This window comes from Plectropomus leopardus, chromosome 11, assembly GCF_026936395.1.
Source record: "Plectropomus leopardus strain MGB_pleo_1.0 chromosome 11, ASM2693639v1, whole genome shotgun sequence".
NCBI classification, from domain to species: domain Eukaryota; kingdom Metazoa; phylum Chordata; class Actinopteri; order Perciformes; family Serranidae; genus Plectropomus; species Plectropomus leopardus.
Genome location: NC_142186.1, coordinates 31,489,798 through 31,504,498, shown reverse-complemented (window position 1 = coordinate 31,504,498; position 14,701 = coordinate 31,489,798). Strand labels below are relative to the sequence as shown.

Genomic DNA, 14,701 nt, shown 5'->3' with positions numbered 1-14,701 from the left:
CAAGAAAAACTATCAATCCAGGTTTCAAAAGATTGAATCATATTTTTTTGTAAAGCAGCAGAATGTATTACATTTTTTGCTTTATAAAATAGTAAACAATTAACTATCACAACTGTCAAATTGTAGATTAACTGATATCCAAAGTTTGAGATATCCAATCTAACTGCTTTGAGACAGCCAGACAAACTCAAAGTCTTTCTACAGAAGAGAATATTTTAATAAACACACTTTTCAAATGAAAGTTATGCTTCTGAGAGGCAACAACCTGCTTGACCGGAGCCAGCGATGTTCATGTGAACGCTCTTTAGGAAACAACTATGACAGTTAACTGGAATGAGAATTTAACAATGTGTAAAAAAAAAAAAAAGAAGAAAAGAAACAAGAAAACTGAAAAGAAAAGAAAGACTAAACAGCAGAAATACAATAGTTTGTGCAACAGCAAATACAGTTTAAGTATATACAAGCATATATTCTTTCACTGAACATTCAACAACAGCTTCAACTATGCATGGAGCTAGGAGGACTTTCTTGTCTTGTTGTGGGAAAGTTGCAGCGTTATTCAGTCAACATTTGTTCCAGTAAGTGCCGAAAGACTTTTTAAAGAAACCTTCACGGAGTTTCTAAGTGCTACAGATGTCTCTAAGAAACAGTAACGCAATACTTCACATGTTCAGGAGATTAATGTGGACATCAGAAAACCTGCACCACCATGTGAGAACATTCAGCAGCTCTATGAAACAGACTTCAGTTACAGTTTGATGTAATGAAGAGAAATATTGAGTCGAACAGCAAAGAGCTGATTTCAAAACTACTAAACATGTACTTCGATTAGTGTCACATTTATAAGACTGGACTGTCTTAAAGTGGCTGGTGGACTTTTAGGAGAATAGTGCAGCCATTAAAATCAATACAAACTGAATGTTACTTCAATTGCAAACTTTGTAATTACAGTATGTTAAGCAATTTCTATACTGTACTATGAACCCACTTTGTTTTTAAAAAAACAATAACTACATGCTGTAAAACAGACAGCTCAATGTCTGAGATTTAACTGTAAGAACAATGTGCGTAAAAATGGAATGATCCAGAACTTAAACTAGAACTGACTTCATACTTTGACCTGAAAACAGCAGACACCAGAGATCTGCTAACCTGTGAACATGAGAAGGAATCTAAGAGCTCCTTAACAATATTGTTTTTTTCCCAAATATTCTAGGAACAATCTAGGGGTCGATCTAAAAGCGTGGCAGAAGGCCAGATGTTAGAAAACCAAGGCTTGTGACCAAAAAGGTTGCTGGTTCAACTTCCAGTAATGTCTGAGGAAATGCAGGTGAAGTAAATAAATAAACACTTCCATTCCCTCGCCGCCGAGGGCACAGCTCAAGGCCAGCCGAAGCAGATTTTGGAGTAAGGCCCGTCTTTCCTTTTCTTATTACTCCGCTTCCCTCTTTGGGGGATCACCATAAAATTCTTCTTTATAAAAGAAACATAAATTTGTACAAGTATTTACAAAGGGGAGGAGGGGGAAACCAAGGCATTTAGTGTTTGGGTTCTACGATTATCCACAGAGACGTCGTCTCACATCCCCCAGTGCCACATTCAAAACATTTTAGGAGTGTTTTTTTTTTTTTTTAATCGCCGTGGTATCTAATATCTCTGCCCACTTCTGTTTCAGGGGGTGTTTTGTCCGGGGCCAGCCCAAGTCCCTGAGTTATTAGTGTTTTCTCACTAAGCCAGTGCTAAAGGATCTCAACCAGAGTCTGAATCACTGGTGTCTGAGGATGAGGAGGACGAGGAAGAGGAAGATGAGTCGGAGCTGGAGCTGCTGCCGCTGAGGCGCGAGGGCTGCGTGTGAGTCTCGACAGCGCTGGGCTTCTCCACTGAGGACAGAACAATAAGTAAGAGTCAGTTAAAACTATAAATATAACTCTGTGAAATATTTCATGAAAGACAAACAATAACAAAGAAAAAGCAGAATCTAAAAAGCCGAATCACAGGTATATGTGACGTGCATGAGAAGGCGTGCACATGCAGATGTGTGGGCTCACCTTTAGGTTTCGTAGGTTTCTTGACAGAATTGAGCTGCCCGCTGACGTCCTGCAGCCTCCTCTCCAGCTCCCTCCTCTTCTCCAGAGTCAGCTCCTCTTTAGACTTGCCAGCGCCGCCTTTCTTTCCTGCTGCACCTGAATGGATTGCCAAAGTTGTTACAGACCTGAGGTGCTCACAGAGATGCAGTGACCTTTCATTGGTGTAAATGAGCGGCTGTTTTGAAAGCGTTTTTGGGAGCAGAGTGGTTTTGGAACATCAGGGGTTTCTGGAGAAAGTCTGGAGGTAATTTAAACCCGGGGGTCACGACCAACACCAAAGCTTCATGGAGAATCGTATTCTTGATTTTAAGGGGTGTAAAAAAAGCTGATAAAAAATATATAGTATACCAAATCTCTTTCATTCACTTATGTGGAAAAACTAAATTAAACTGTAACTTTTAAGTTTAGATTATTATTAAATCTATATTATTCAAGGTATATAGAAACCTGAAGGAAAAGGGCACAGTAAAGACCTGAACGCTATAATAACAAGCTATAATCACAGAGCCTTCCCTCTCTACTAAACAGCCTCGTCCTGTATTAGAAAAGTATGCAGTTAAAACGACAAAAGTGCTAATAATTACTTAAAAAAATCAAAACAATACCAACAGAGAATCACAAAGAGTAAAAATATTAGGATATAAGTGCATTACTTGTTCTGTAGTATTATTGTAATGCACTGAATATGAATCACCCATAAATATGTCACTTTATCAACAGTTTTGAGTTAACTCACTGATAGAGAATGTAAGAATGATAAAGAACCATTAGTCCACGGTTTCAGGGGACTAATGGTTTTTTTCGGGAGTTTTTCTTGGGCGATATAAGAGTCTAAGGGCAGAGGGATGTCGTATGCTGTAAAGCCCTCTGAGGCAGAGCATGTTTTGTGATAATGGACTTTATAAATAAAATTGACTTGACTTGACTTAAATGTAACATGTGAGACCAAACGATCTGCAGCTTCATTCTGCGGTTTGGCTTCCTAAATAGCAGACTTGGATCTTCCTCAAGCTGTTGCAAAAAATGTGGTCCATCAAATGTATCACCATAATACAGCTGGTAGTTTGAAGGATTTAATAAACTCTGTACTTTAGTATAAATGTAGCTAGTAGTCATTTAGGTGGAACTTTTTTTCATAACGTGACCAACGTTACACAAACTGTTGACATGTCATTGTTTAAATGCTTCATGCATCGAGCACTGTGTTGACACACTGACACACAGTAACTTCACTGCAAAATTCATAAACTTCACACATGACTGTATTGACCTGAAGCTTATCCAGCAGCGTTTACTCTGGAGGAAAACGAGCCCTTCAGTCACTGAGACACATGGAGAGGAGAGATGAATAAAAGATGTGGGTATAGTGCAAAAGTCAAGTGCATTAAATGGCTGAGAAAACAATGTTTCATGTCTGTCAACTTGGTGTAACACTACGGTTACATTTTTGGTTCTTTTGTAAATCTGAATCCTTAATATCAGGAGTACTGTTTCTTTGCATTTAACTACAAAAGCAACCAGACCTGCCATTGCACCAAGTCATTGCAGGTTTGTTTCGTCTGTTCTCATTTACATACCTTTCTGTCTGTCCGATTGTGTCTCTTGTCCTTTTCATGTAACTGTCTAAATTTAACCCCTGGCCAAAGAACAACTGCTGAAAAAAAGGGCTGGCATGGTATCCGATTTTCAAGACATGATTATTGTAGCAAAAAGAGTTAATGATAACAATATTATCAGGATTTCTACAGAAAATTTGGAAAAAAAAGAAAATAATAATAATAACGCCCTTAGGTTAGGTCATCTTTAACTTTATAGAGGGTTTTGTCTTTTTTGGCAAATGAAAATACGTGTAGGGGACTGCAGAGAGTCTGTCACCAAATCTGTACAAACGCATACAAAAAAAACAAAAAACAAAATGATTTTTTTAAGAGGCGCTGGATTGTTTAAACGATATTATCATATGAGTATTCTTGATATATGATATCAATATTTCAGTTTTAAATATCACAGCTATTGTCAATACTGGTATATGACAGAGCCCTGTGTGGAAAATGAGCCTTTAAGCTAACATTGGCATACTTACAGTGATGTGACATGTAATGCAAGTATAAAAAATATAAACATAAAAAATAATCCTAATGCCTCATAGTTGGTAGTACTTAGAGGCAGTATGCAGTACTTAGCTTTGAACTTTAGCTCGCAACAATGTAGCTGACCAGTCACAGAAAACTAAATTTTAGCTGCAGAAGTCTGCACCCAAGTTACGTGCTCCAAAAAGCAGGCCTTGAAGAGACAGCTGCATCATGGGTAAGTGCAAAGCTACATATAAGACATTATTAATTTGCTGACTTTGCTTGGTGAACATTTCCTTACCTTGTTCACCGTACGGCTTGCGGGGCTTCTTCCTCAGACAGGTCATGACGTAGCGCTCCAGCTCTTTCAGTGTCGATGGCTTGAGTGTCTCAAAGTCGATCTCGATCTCCTCGGGGTTGGTGTCCCTCAGCGAAGGCTCCCTGGACTGAATGATGTGGACCACACGACCCAGCTTCTCCCCTGGCAGCTTGTTGATGTCAAGGCTCAGCTGCCGCTTTTCATCGTATGACATGGGCACGATCTCCTCCTCTTCCTCAGAGTCGTAGTGCGGCAGCATGGAGGTTGGCGGTGGGGCGTAGAACGGCTTCTTTGTGGCCCTGAGGAATGAAGAGGAAGTACTACAGTCAGGACAAAAACCTATTATTATCAACTTATTCACATTGTAGAAGTATTTGTTTTACTGTTTATTGATAGTAATTTGGTGTTTTGGGCAATCATTTTAATACTAACTTGCTGTTCTTGTTGCTCTTTTTTCCCTGGCCCTTCTTGGGCTGGGAGCCACCTGCTCTGGCAGACTTTGTTTTTAGGATCTTGCCGGGCATTTTCCATTCCTCAGAGCCAGCCCTGCTCCTGACAGCTCGACTTCTCTTCTCCAGCTTCTTCTTTTTCTTCTTCTCCTTTTTGTCCTTCTTCTCTTTCTTCTTCTTGGGCTTGATGATGGGGCCTTGAGAGAGGGCAGCCAGCTGCTCGTGCATGGCTCGGAGCTATTCAGAGAAATGAATTTAAAAATATTAGCATTGTGAAAACTGCTTTAATTTACATGAGGCTTGTTGAAAAGGTCCAATATGTAGGATTTTGGGTGTATTTTTGCTTATTGGGATGTTCTTTCTTTCATGTCCTTAAAATCTGTAAGCTGAAAGGATATGTAAGGTTATGCAAACTAGGTTATGCAAAAAATTATCTTCTGCAGCCTCTGGCAAAATACTACATTAGCACCCATGTAAGGTGAGGTAACATGAGGTGATAACATGATGACAGAGGACAGAAACCTTGGCTTTCTGCTACAAGAGGAATGAATGTTTTAGCTATTATAGTTTTCATTTAGATCGATACATATACAGGATCATGCAAACAGCAATCTCCCACTGTCATTATGGGGCACAACTGGCATAATTACGGGAGAAACCACATTTGCACGGCATGTGCGGTAACAATTTCATGACAGGATGACGGTAAAGAAGCCTTAGCTTTAAGAATGAATGCTCTAGTTATATGTATATTTCAACAGAGTCAAGCAAACAATGACCTCATGTCATTCCTACAGTAGCCCAAAATGGACAAATAAAAAACTGTCTCTAGATTAAGGCCATTGGCATTTTTGCGTTGGCCACCGTAGTTTTCTGACACACTTGGTGCACAAGAGAAATTTTCGTTAGGCGATCTAACTGCTAAAAGCCATTAAATCCTGCACACTGGACCTTTAATGAAGAGTCCTGGATAAATAAATAGTTCAGGAAGACTTACTTGTGTGCACACCTGGTCCTGTAACTCAGCCAAGCGATGTGCTCGCTCTTCCTCGCTGTCTGAGTTGGGACTGCTCTCACTCTCTTCGCTCTCGCTGCTGGGCTCACTCTCGGAGGTGGAGGAAGATGAGGACGAGGAGGAGGAAGAAGAGGAGGACGAGGATGTCGGATGTCCACTCATTGACATGGCTGTGTGATCCATATGTGGTTCGTCTGGCATCTTTGCAAAGCGGAACTCAAACACGTCCTGTGGCATGAAAAAAAAAAGGTCAGATGAAAGCGTAAGTAACTAATAATTAACTGTCAAAGAGAAGTGTTTCTTCACAGTCTGCTGCACTTCCATTTCAGTCTGATTACTTTTAAAGTAGAATTAGACAGCTATGCTCACCTGCAGCTTGCGTGCCATGCCCACGACATCATGGTCAGGTGGGTTGTACTTGTAGCAGTTAGAGAACATGAGTCTGACATCGCTGGCAAACTGCTGAGCATCCCTGTACTCACGACAGTCCATCTTCCTCTGATGAAGAGTTAGAAAACAACAATTTTAGAGCTGGAACCGGACTTGAAGGATATTTTTCCCAATATTACATCAGTGTTTTCATACATTTCTTATTAACTTTATTATTTTTTTAATATGTTACAGATTTTGATCATCAAATTGCATTAAAATTATAAAAGGACATTCTAACAATAAAGCATCTACAATAAACTATTCTAATTGTCTCTTACTGTTTCCAGTAATAGAGCACACAAGAATTCACCTTGATGGTGCTGAGGTCCATGGGACACTTGATGATGTCATGATAGTCATGAAGTGCCAGTGCAGCTGCATCTACAGGTGTGTAGAACGGCCAAGCATACGCAGCGTGTTTCTTTGACAACATGTCCTTCAGCAGCCCGCTGCAGTACCTCAGCTGAGGGCTGAGTTTGCCCTTCCTCGAGGGCTGAGCCTGGACAGAATCAGGCAAGTCCTTCTTGGGGGGTTTAATGGGGCGTCCGCTGCCCACCCTGCGTCCACTGCCGGCCATCATCGGCTGCAGCAGGACGGGACCTCCAGGGCTCCTCACCAGGCCCATCCCGGGTGGGGTGTCTAAGCTCATGCCGCCCATGGAGGAGATGGTGTGCATGGAGGTGTCGTGGACTTGGCCCCCGTGGCCGCCTTTGCCCAGGCCCACCATGTGCGTTGCTCCTGACATGCCCACAGTCAAGCCCATTGTGGAGGGGGTGGTGGTGTCTGCCTTACGTTTTACACCTTTTTTCTAGAAATAAAGAGGTCATGATAAAAATACTGTAGCTTCCTTCCAGTCCTCATCATGCTTTGAATTCAATTTTCTTGCAACAAAAATGCTGAAGTTTCTAAAAGGCATAGAGCATCCCATCCCTGACATTTGTGGTTTTGTAGAAAACATTCATTGGATACACTAATCCCTCACTTATTGGTCTTGTTTGTCATTAACTGTTACAAACGTAGCAATAGACAACCACTGTAGAGATAGTAGGGATGTTTTTATGACTAATTTGTTTTTAAATTAAGCTCTAGGAAAGCACCTGATTGTCAAAAAGTATTATTACTGTGTTATGGGGTTGCAGCATGTGAGATTTTCACAATACGATAACTGTCTCAGAAAAAAGGTTTCATTATATCATGGTATTACAGAATTCTTATTATTAACAATCATGATGACCCCATTCATGACTCTACACAAAAAGTTTTTTTTTTGTGGTTGAACAAACTTTCAATTGCTATAATTGAAACTTAAAACATTTTTTAAATAATGCAATTATGTGTAAAACACAGTATCATACACAGTATGATAACCGTCAATTTTTATATCACAGTATATCTTCAAACTGGTATACTGCTTCAAACCTACTGTGTGAACACAATATTATAAAATAATGTTAACAATAAGTTTAACTGACTAGGGTAGCAACATTTAATCAACTAGTAGACTAATCATGCACATCCCTACTAATAACCATTATGAGTATAGTGTTTTTTTGTATTTTTTTGTACCTTGGTTGTGGGCTGTGTGGGGGGCAGACCCATGATGTTGGCTGGAGGCAGGCTTTTGGTAAGCACAGTCTGGGGAGAGTTGGCCAGCATGGAGTCCCCAGTGTCAGAGGAAGAAGGAGAGTAGGCTGACTGCGACACCGCCGGCACCTGCTGAGCCCTCGCTGGTGAGGGATAAATATTCAGCTTTAGCAAAACAACTCAGCTACAGAATCACAGATGACTAAAGTTATGTCTGAATAGTTTTAAGGAAGCCTGTCATCACGGGAGACGCATTAGTCTTTTTATGAGGCTCCATCACGAAAGCTTCTTTTACATGATACATATTCACAACAAAAAGATATCTGGTATAACTGCCTAGCTGTGTATGAGACGGCAAATCATACGAAAAAGTTTCTTGGGATTCTAGCAGTGACAATGAAAATGACAGAAACAACTTACTTGAAATTCTGAAACAATTCTTTGTCACAAACTCACAGTTAGATTTGCGACCTCTCCCTCTGCTGTTCTTGCTTCGAGGAGCAGGAGGAGGCAGCTCAACTTCTTCCTGGGGCATCTGGGCCACCTTTTGGAGAAAGATCTTCTCTAAGGACTGCGCCATCAGCACAACATCGTCTGTCGGCTGGCCAAGAAAACAATCAACACATTAGCACACCGCAAAGAAGCCATAACAGTAAAAAAAAACCCAAAAAACAAAAAAAAACCCCACACATTTCACTGTTTTAATGATTAGCTGATTAATTCATGAGCTAAGTGATAATCCATAAATTAAAAACCAAACCCTGCTTGACACAATTAGCTTGCAGCTTCCTCAGAGGTTTGTCATTGTTTCTGGTATTTTATTACAGAAATGAATAACAAAAATCAAAATAATGATTAATGGATGAAACTGACAGTGAAAATGAACTTTGGTGTCACACTAAATCAGAATCAATGTTTTTGGGGGATTTTTCTCTTCTACATCCATTGCAAAGACTTAAAAAAATTTTAAAAAAAAAGGTCTACACTAAATCCTCTCAGCAGTTAGTCATTTATTTCCTTGTCAACTTGACATTTTCATTTTCCCTCTTGCCTGACACTTGCTGCTGCTGCACACATTAAGTACACGCAGGTGAGCACATGTGCTGTTTTTAAACAGGCTAGCATCCCAGACAATTTTCGTTTTTGCAGTGTTGGATGACCTTGCCTTTGTGGGAAATAACGGCAAGATACAAAGCTGCTCTTTCTCAAAACATTCAGAAAACTCCTGGTACTGCACCTGAGCCTGGATCATCAATAAAAACTAAAGTTAAGATAAGCTAGCTGTATTAAGGGACTTCCACACCAAGATACATTTTTTTTTTTTTTAATTGTTCTAACTCAAGTGGATGGCTGCAGCCACACCACAACTAAAATGGCAGTGGCAAATTGTCATTTGGATCACTTTCAGAGCTGTTTGATGATTGATAGAAACACTGACAGCCAATCAAAAGCCATCCAAATTTACAGTTCATCAAGTTCAAAATGGCAGGTGACATTGTAGAGAGATCCATTATTAAGGGTATAAAAACAAATATACCCATTTGAAAGATCAAACAATCTACATAAAGACACTATCAAGAAGAAGGCAATGGAATACAAACAGGCTTCCCCTGAGAATATCGACTTAACTTTATTTATATAGCACGACGGTTACAATTTGAGTTCAGTGCAATAACACAGGCACAATTTAAAGACTATCATAAACAATTATACGTAGATTTTGCAAGACTAGAAAATTACAATAAGACAGTAATATATTTACAAGCAAACAAAACAAAACAAACTCACAAAAAATGCTTATTAGAAGTCTAAAGAATAAAAAGAAAATATGGAGATAAAATAGAGTAAACAACAGGGATGAAATAACTTAAAATCCAATGATTAAAAAGTGAGACTCAAATAATACTCCAAATAAAAAAGCCAGACTAAAACGATAGGTCTTTAATTGACTTTTAAGAATACAGAGAGAGCTCAGTGGTAAGTGTTTTGTTATCATTAAGCTGCCGACGCCAATGGAGAGCACAATGCATGCTTGGCACCACTGTTTACAGAACATTACTGTGTGGATACTTACATCAATACAGTTATCGTTTTTGGTCTGGACACCCTGTTGTCCCTGTGAGTGAGTTCCAACTGATATTAAATATGTAAGCATTAAAGTGGTGCCATTTCATTAAGGGAGGAGTAAGAGAGTAAGAAAAAAAGGACAAAAACACGATGGATAAAGATCTGTTTTTTACCTTTTAACCTACCTTGTTGTAGATGTAGCAGTTGGTGAACATTGTGTTGAAGTCCTGTATGCACTCACTTGCGCTGCGGTAGAAGTTGTTCTCCAGGCGCTTTTTGATGGTCCCCATGTCCATGGGTTGTTTGATAATTTTATGGTAATCCTGAAAAGGGAAGAAAGACAGAAGAGAAGTGAAACACATGGGAATTCTATTATTTGTGCAGCATGTTGAAAATAACAAATTAACAACATTTTGCAGAATCCGGGGGAGGGGGGGGGGGGATTTTCTTTCACATCTGAGCTGAGACACCTCAGTGAGTTGCAGAAACATAAATAAAACATTAAAGTGAAAGTAGAAAGTGAAAGTGTCTTTGCTGACACTCACTGGTAGGTTAAGCCTGTAGGCATCCACAGGCTCGTGGAAAGGCCAGGCAAAGTGATGTCTCCACAGCAACTTCATCAGGGTCCTCTGGAGGTACTGCAGCTGGTTGGTCATGCGGCCCGGCCGGCTGGGATCCTTTGTTGGGGGCTGTGGTGGGACAGGAGGACCCTGGGGCATCGTGTGTGGCAGAGACGGGCTCTCAAAGTCCTCGTATAACAGGGAGGGCTTGCGGATGCGTTTGCCCGAACTACTGTGTTGGTCCATCCCGCCACTGGACAACCCGACCAGAGAGCTGGGGGAGAGGAAAGAGGATCAGAAAAAAAGATTAGGGTTTTTTTTTGCAAAATGAATGAGAGGAGCTGCAGAAAAGCCAACTCAAATACAAGTGGTGAGAATGAAAGTGCAAGCAGCATTTCACTTCTTTACGCTATAGGATAAAAGACTGATAAAAAAAGTGAGCAATTTTCTTTCTCTACAAAGACACACAAGGTCCACAGAGAGAAAGAGAGCTGCCTGCTAGTGAATGAAACTGCACTTTTAAGTTGTGCTGCTGTGTGACCTTTGCTCCCCTTATTGATGCAGCCATCGATTCACCGATCTGCTCCCCACTCCCATGAGTGCAAGGACTCACGGAAAATCTGCTAATGTCAAAAAGTGCAGCCTATACATGATTCATTCACATAACCCCTGACCAGCGAAACTACGGCTCTGGCCTCCCAGTCAGTGAACCGTCATCTAGGAAACTGGGATTCTATCAATAGGCTGCTACTTTTAGCACAGTCATGGGAACCGCCATCGCCTCACCAGCTAAAAAACAAACAAGGCTGGGTGATAAGACCCCATTATCTATATAACTTATTACCACTGGCACCACATAAATACAGGAAACTGAAGAAATATATTATAAATCAGAGAAAACCAAATTTACCATTAACTCCATGCCAGAAATATTTGAAATACAGCTTAATACTGTAATTTGTTTGCAATTATGTATTGTCTGCTGTTTCCGCTTTGGAAATAAGTGTCTTCGGTTTAAGTCCTACAGTATTCTCTGGGATTGTTTATGCCATGGTTCTCATTTGAGTTGTTGTGCTAAAATTGTGTTGAAATTCCAAATTAAATCAAAATAAGCTTTAACTAGTGGGCTAACATCTTTGTCATTACTTGACTGATCATGCTGAATGAGATGTTATTCTAAACAGTGAATTTTACAGCCACTTTTCTTCAAAAAAAGAAAGAAGAAAGAAGAAGAACATTTTTTGTAAACTGCAAGGATGCAAAAGGGTGCAGCACAACAAAAATACTAACTGCACAGCCAACACATTTCTGACCTTTTTGTGCTTTCAAAATGACTATCTATTGGAAGGAAATGTCATACATATAAATAATTATATTTTATAAATATAAATAAAAACGTAAATAAGTAATAACCATACAAATACTTTGCTTAAAAAAACAGGTCCTAATAATCATGGACACCTTGAGTTCAATTTCAGCTCTGCTCTGCTTTTCCCTCCTCTCCAAAATAATAAATGTTTATTCCTGTCAATGCCCTTGACTGAGTTACTGTGATTTCAAAGTTTGAGTTTGTCCTTGTGCACTGCAGCTGCCCACTACTCTTATAGTTACTACATAGAATTAAGTATAACATAGGTTTAACATAGGTTAAAATACAAAGAGCAAATTTCGCAGCAGGAATTTAAAGATTTAAGCACAAGAAAAGAAAGACTTTACAGAACTCAGATTGACTCTTCAGTCTTGGCTGTTGATCAAAACAACTATGTGGACCATATTCTTTAACGACATTAAAAGTCTCTCGGTCCATGTAGTCAGATGAGGCCATCATGTCACAACAAACCCCATCATCCCCTTTTCACTTCCCTCTAAGCAGAGCACATGAACCAGATTTAGAAGAAGTTAAATCTCAACCCAGAGTCCAGGACACACACATGCCCCACTGACACACAAACCATTGCAAAGCCTGTGAGCTCATTTTCTACATCAATCAGAAACCCAGCAACACAAAGCACAGCTGAACCGCATTTAGGAAAACATGAGCCATTGTGTACCAACTTCCAGTCAAACAAATTTGAGCACCACTTATCTAAGATCTTAGAATATTTATCAGGAAATACAACTACAAATCTTTTTTTTTTTTTTTTTTAAACGTAAATTATGTTAAATGTTTTGTGATTTCTTTTTTACTGTAAATGGCTTTGATATTGATCAATGTAATTATGCACCAGCAGTACAAAATATATAAATATTTTTTCGCCTTCATCTCATTTGCCCTTTCTTTTTTATTATTTGTGCTACTTATTTTATGTTATTTATTTATTTTTTAAATTGGTGCGCCTGTGTCTAATAAATAAAAATGTAGGATGAATTAACTACAAAGCAAAACAGAAATAATTAGACACAGATGTAACCTGTGTTCACTCCACAGAATACGTCTCTGTTCAAATGCATTAACTAAGTATACATTACTTGGACTTAATCACAAAATATTATATTTATAATTCTTTACTTGTGAGCCACAGAGCTCACAAATGTGCCTTAAACAGGACTGAGAGTATGAATAGTTTGATAAAAAAGAAAAACAAACACTGCATTGTCTTCTGTTGAGTCATGGGAATTTAGATTATCTCAGTTGTCTTCTTTTTTTACACACACACAGCAATAATTGATTATATTTAAAACACACACAAACACACACACACACACAAAATGCATGCCATCCCTTGTAAACATTTCAATAATACACTAATAATACTTTTTGAGAAAAATAAAAAACAAACACTGCGTTGTACTATATAAAGTTATGGATTTTTGGATCATGTTAATTAAATAACAAAAAGTCATTAACTTAAAAGAATAAATAAATAAAAATGTAGTCATGTCACATGAGCATAACCGTGGTATTTGGGAGCTAAAGAAATTCTATAGTTTATTTAATTTCTGATATTTTGTTATTAAAAAAAAAAACAGGCATACACTTGTACAGCTGCATGTGACTAACTCGCACAATAGAGCCAAAGCATATTTTTCCTTTATGAAATAAAGAAAAGTCAGTCTCTGTGCTTCACAATCCAGCAGCTGGTTATCGCGTGGTTCGGACGCCCCGCCCTCACTGTTTGTAAACACTGCCTCACAATGACAGACACGAATGACGGACTGCGATTTTCTGTCAAAAACGACAAAAACATGAAATCTTTATTTAACGGTGCTGCTGTAGAGAAGAACAAATAGCCAACCTGTCAGTCAACCCCAGTCATTTCGGCACAGCATTACGACGTTTGATCACTGACACAGTAACTGTGAAGCTGAAGGCTAACAGCTAGCGCAACCGGACTGCAACAATGCCTGACAAAGCGTTTGATCAAGGGGCTGCTACATTTCTTATTAGCACATATTGTGCTTGATAAGCGTACTGGACAGGGTATTAAGTAGTAATTATGTTATATGATAGCCACATAAGCTGTGAGATTAGCGCTAGCAGGGTGCCTGAGCGATGAATGAGCTGACAGACAGAAAGCCGGTGGGGAACCAGCCGGCGGGGCTGCAGCTGTCATTAGCCCTCACTGTGCCAGCTCAACGGAGGGGAGCCAAACGAAACGGCATCACGTAAAGAGTCCACAAATTTGGCTGTAATTTTGTAAACTTTAATACAATAATGCAGAGATAGTCTGCTGGAAAAACTAGCTGAATCAATTCCCCGACAAGCTAGCGTTGTTATCAAGAGGCTAACGGTAACTACGGTAACGTAGCTAACCTCCTATTTTGAATTTTAACGTTCGTCCACCTTCACGCGCACTGCATTGCTGAATAAACCACCTCCGTTTTTGTAGCTGTCGATAAAAATGCCCGCTGACTCTACCTGTCGTGATGCGGGTTGACGGCCGCTTCCATCGGGCTGAAGGCGGAGTGTTGTTACAATCCAATTCTTTCCACCACTGTTGTCGCTGTACTTCCACCGAAACACCACTACGCAGCTCTGCAGCGAAATGGCGCCTCGTCGTTTCCGTTTGACCCTATATAAACCCACCACGTGGCAGTGTCGCGTGTTTCCTGTCACATGCTTGGTAATTCTGTGCTCTCATTGGCTGAAATCAGACGTCAGTCAAACAGAGCGCA

General features: G+C 39.6%; 1 protein-coding gene across 2 annotated transcripts; it reads right to left on the bottom strand.

Annotated features, from left to right (window-relative positions):
* Nucleotides 1-193: 193 nt before the first annotated feature.
* On the bottom strand, nucleotides 194-14,584 carry brd2b (bromodomain containing 2b). 2 transcript variants are annotated; one of them, XM_042489963.2, is made up of 12 exons: nucleotides 14,445-14,584; nucleotides 10,571-10,859; nucleotides 10,211-10,348; nucleotides 8,415-8,559; nucleotides 7,941-8,101; nucleotides 6,685-7,182; nucleotides 6,312-6,440; nucleotides 5,925-6,170; nucleotides 4,911-5,164; nucleotides 4,461-4,777; nucleotides 2,049-2,183; nucleotides 194-1,880 (listed from the first exon to the last, which is right to left on the bottom strand). In XM_042489963.2, the coding sequence occupies exons 1-12, from the start codon at nucleotides 14,474-14,476 to the stop codon at nucleotides 1,750-1,752; spliced, it is 2,475 nt and encodes an 824-aa protein (XP_042345897.2). In that variant the 5' UTR covers nucleotides 14,477-14,584; the 3' UTR covers nucleotides 194-1,749. The 2 variants fall into 2 exon arrangements, with proteins under 2 accessions (XP_042345897.2, XP_087940756.1); XM_088084630.1 differs by lacking the exons at nucleotides 10,571-10,859; nucleotides 14,445-14,584 and having other exon boundaries at nucleotides 10,199-10,333.
* Nucleotides 14,585-14,701: the final 117 nt, after the last annotated feature.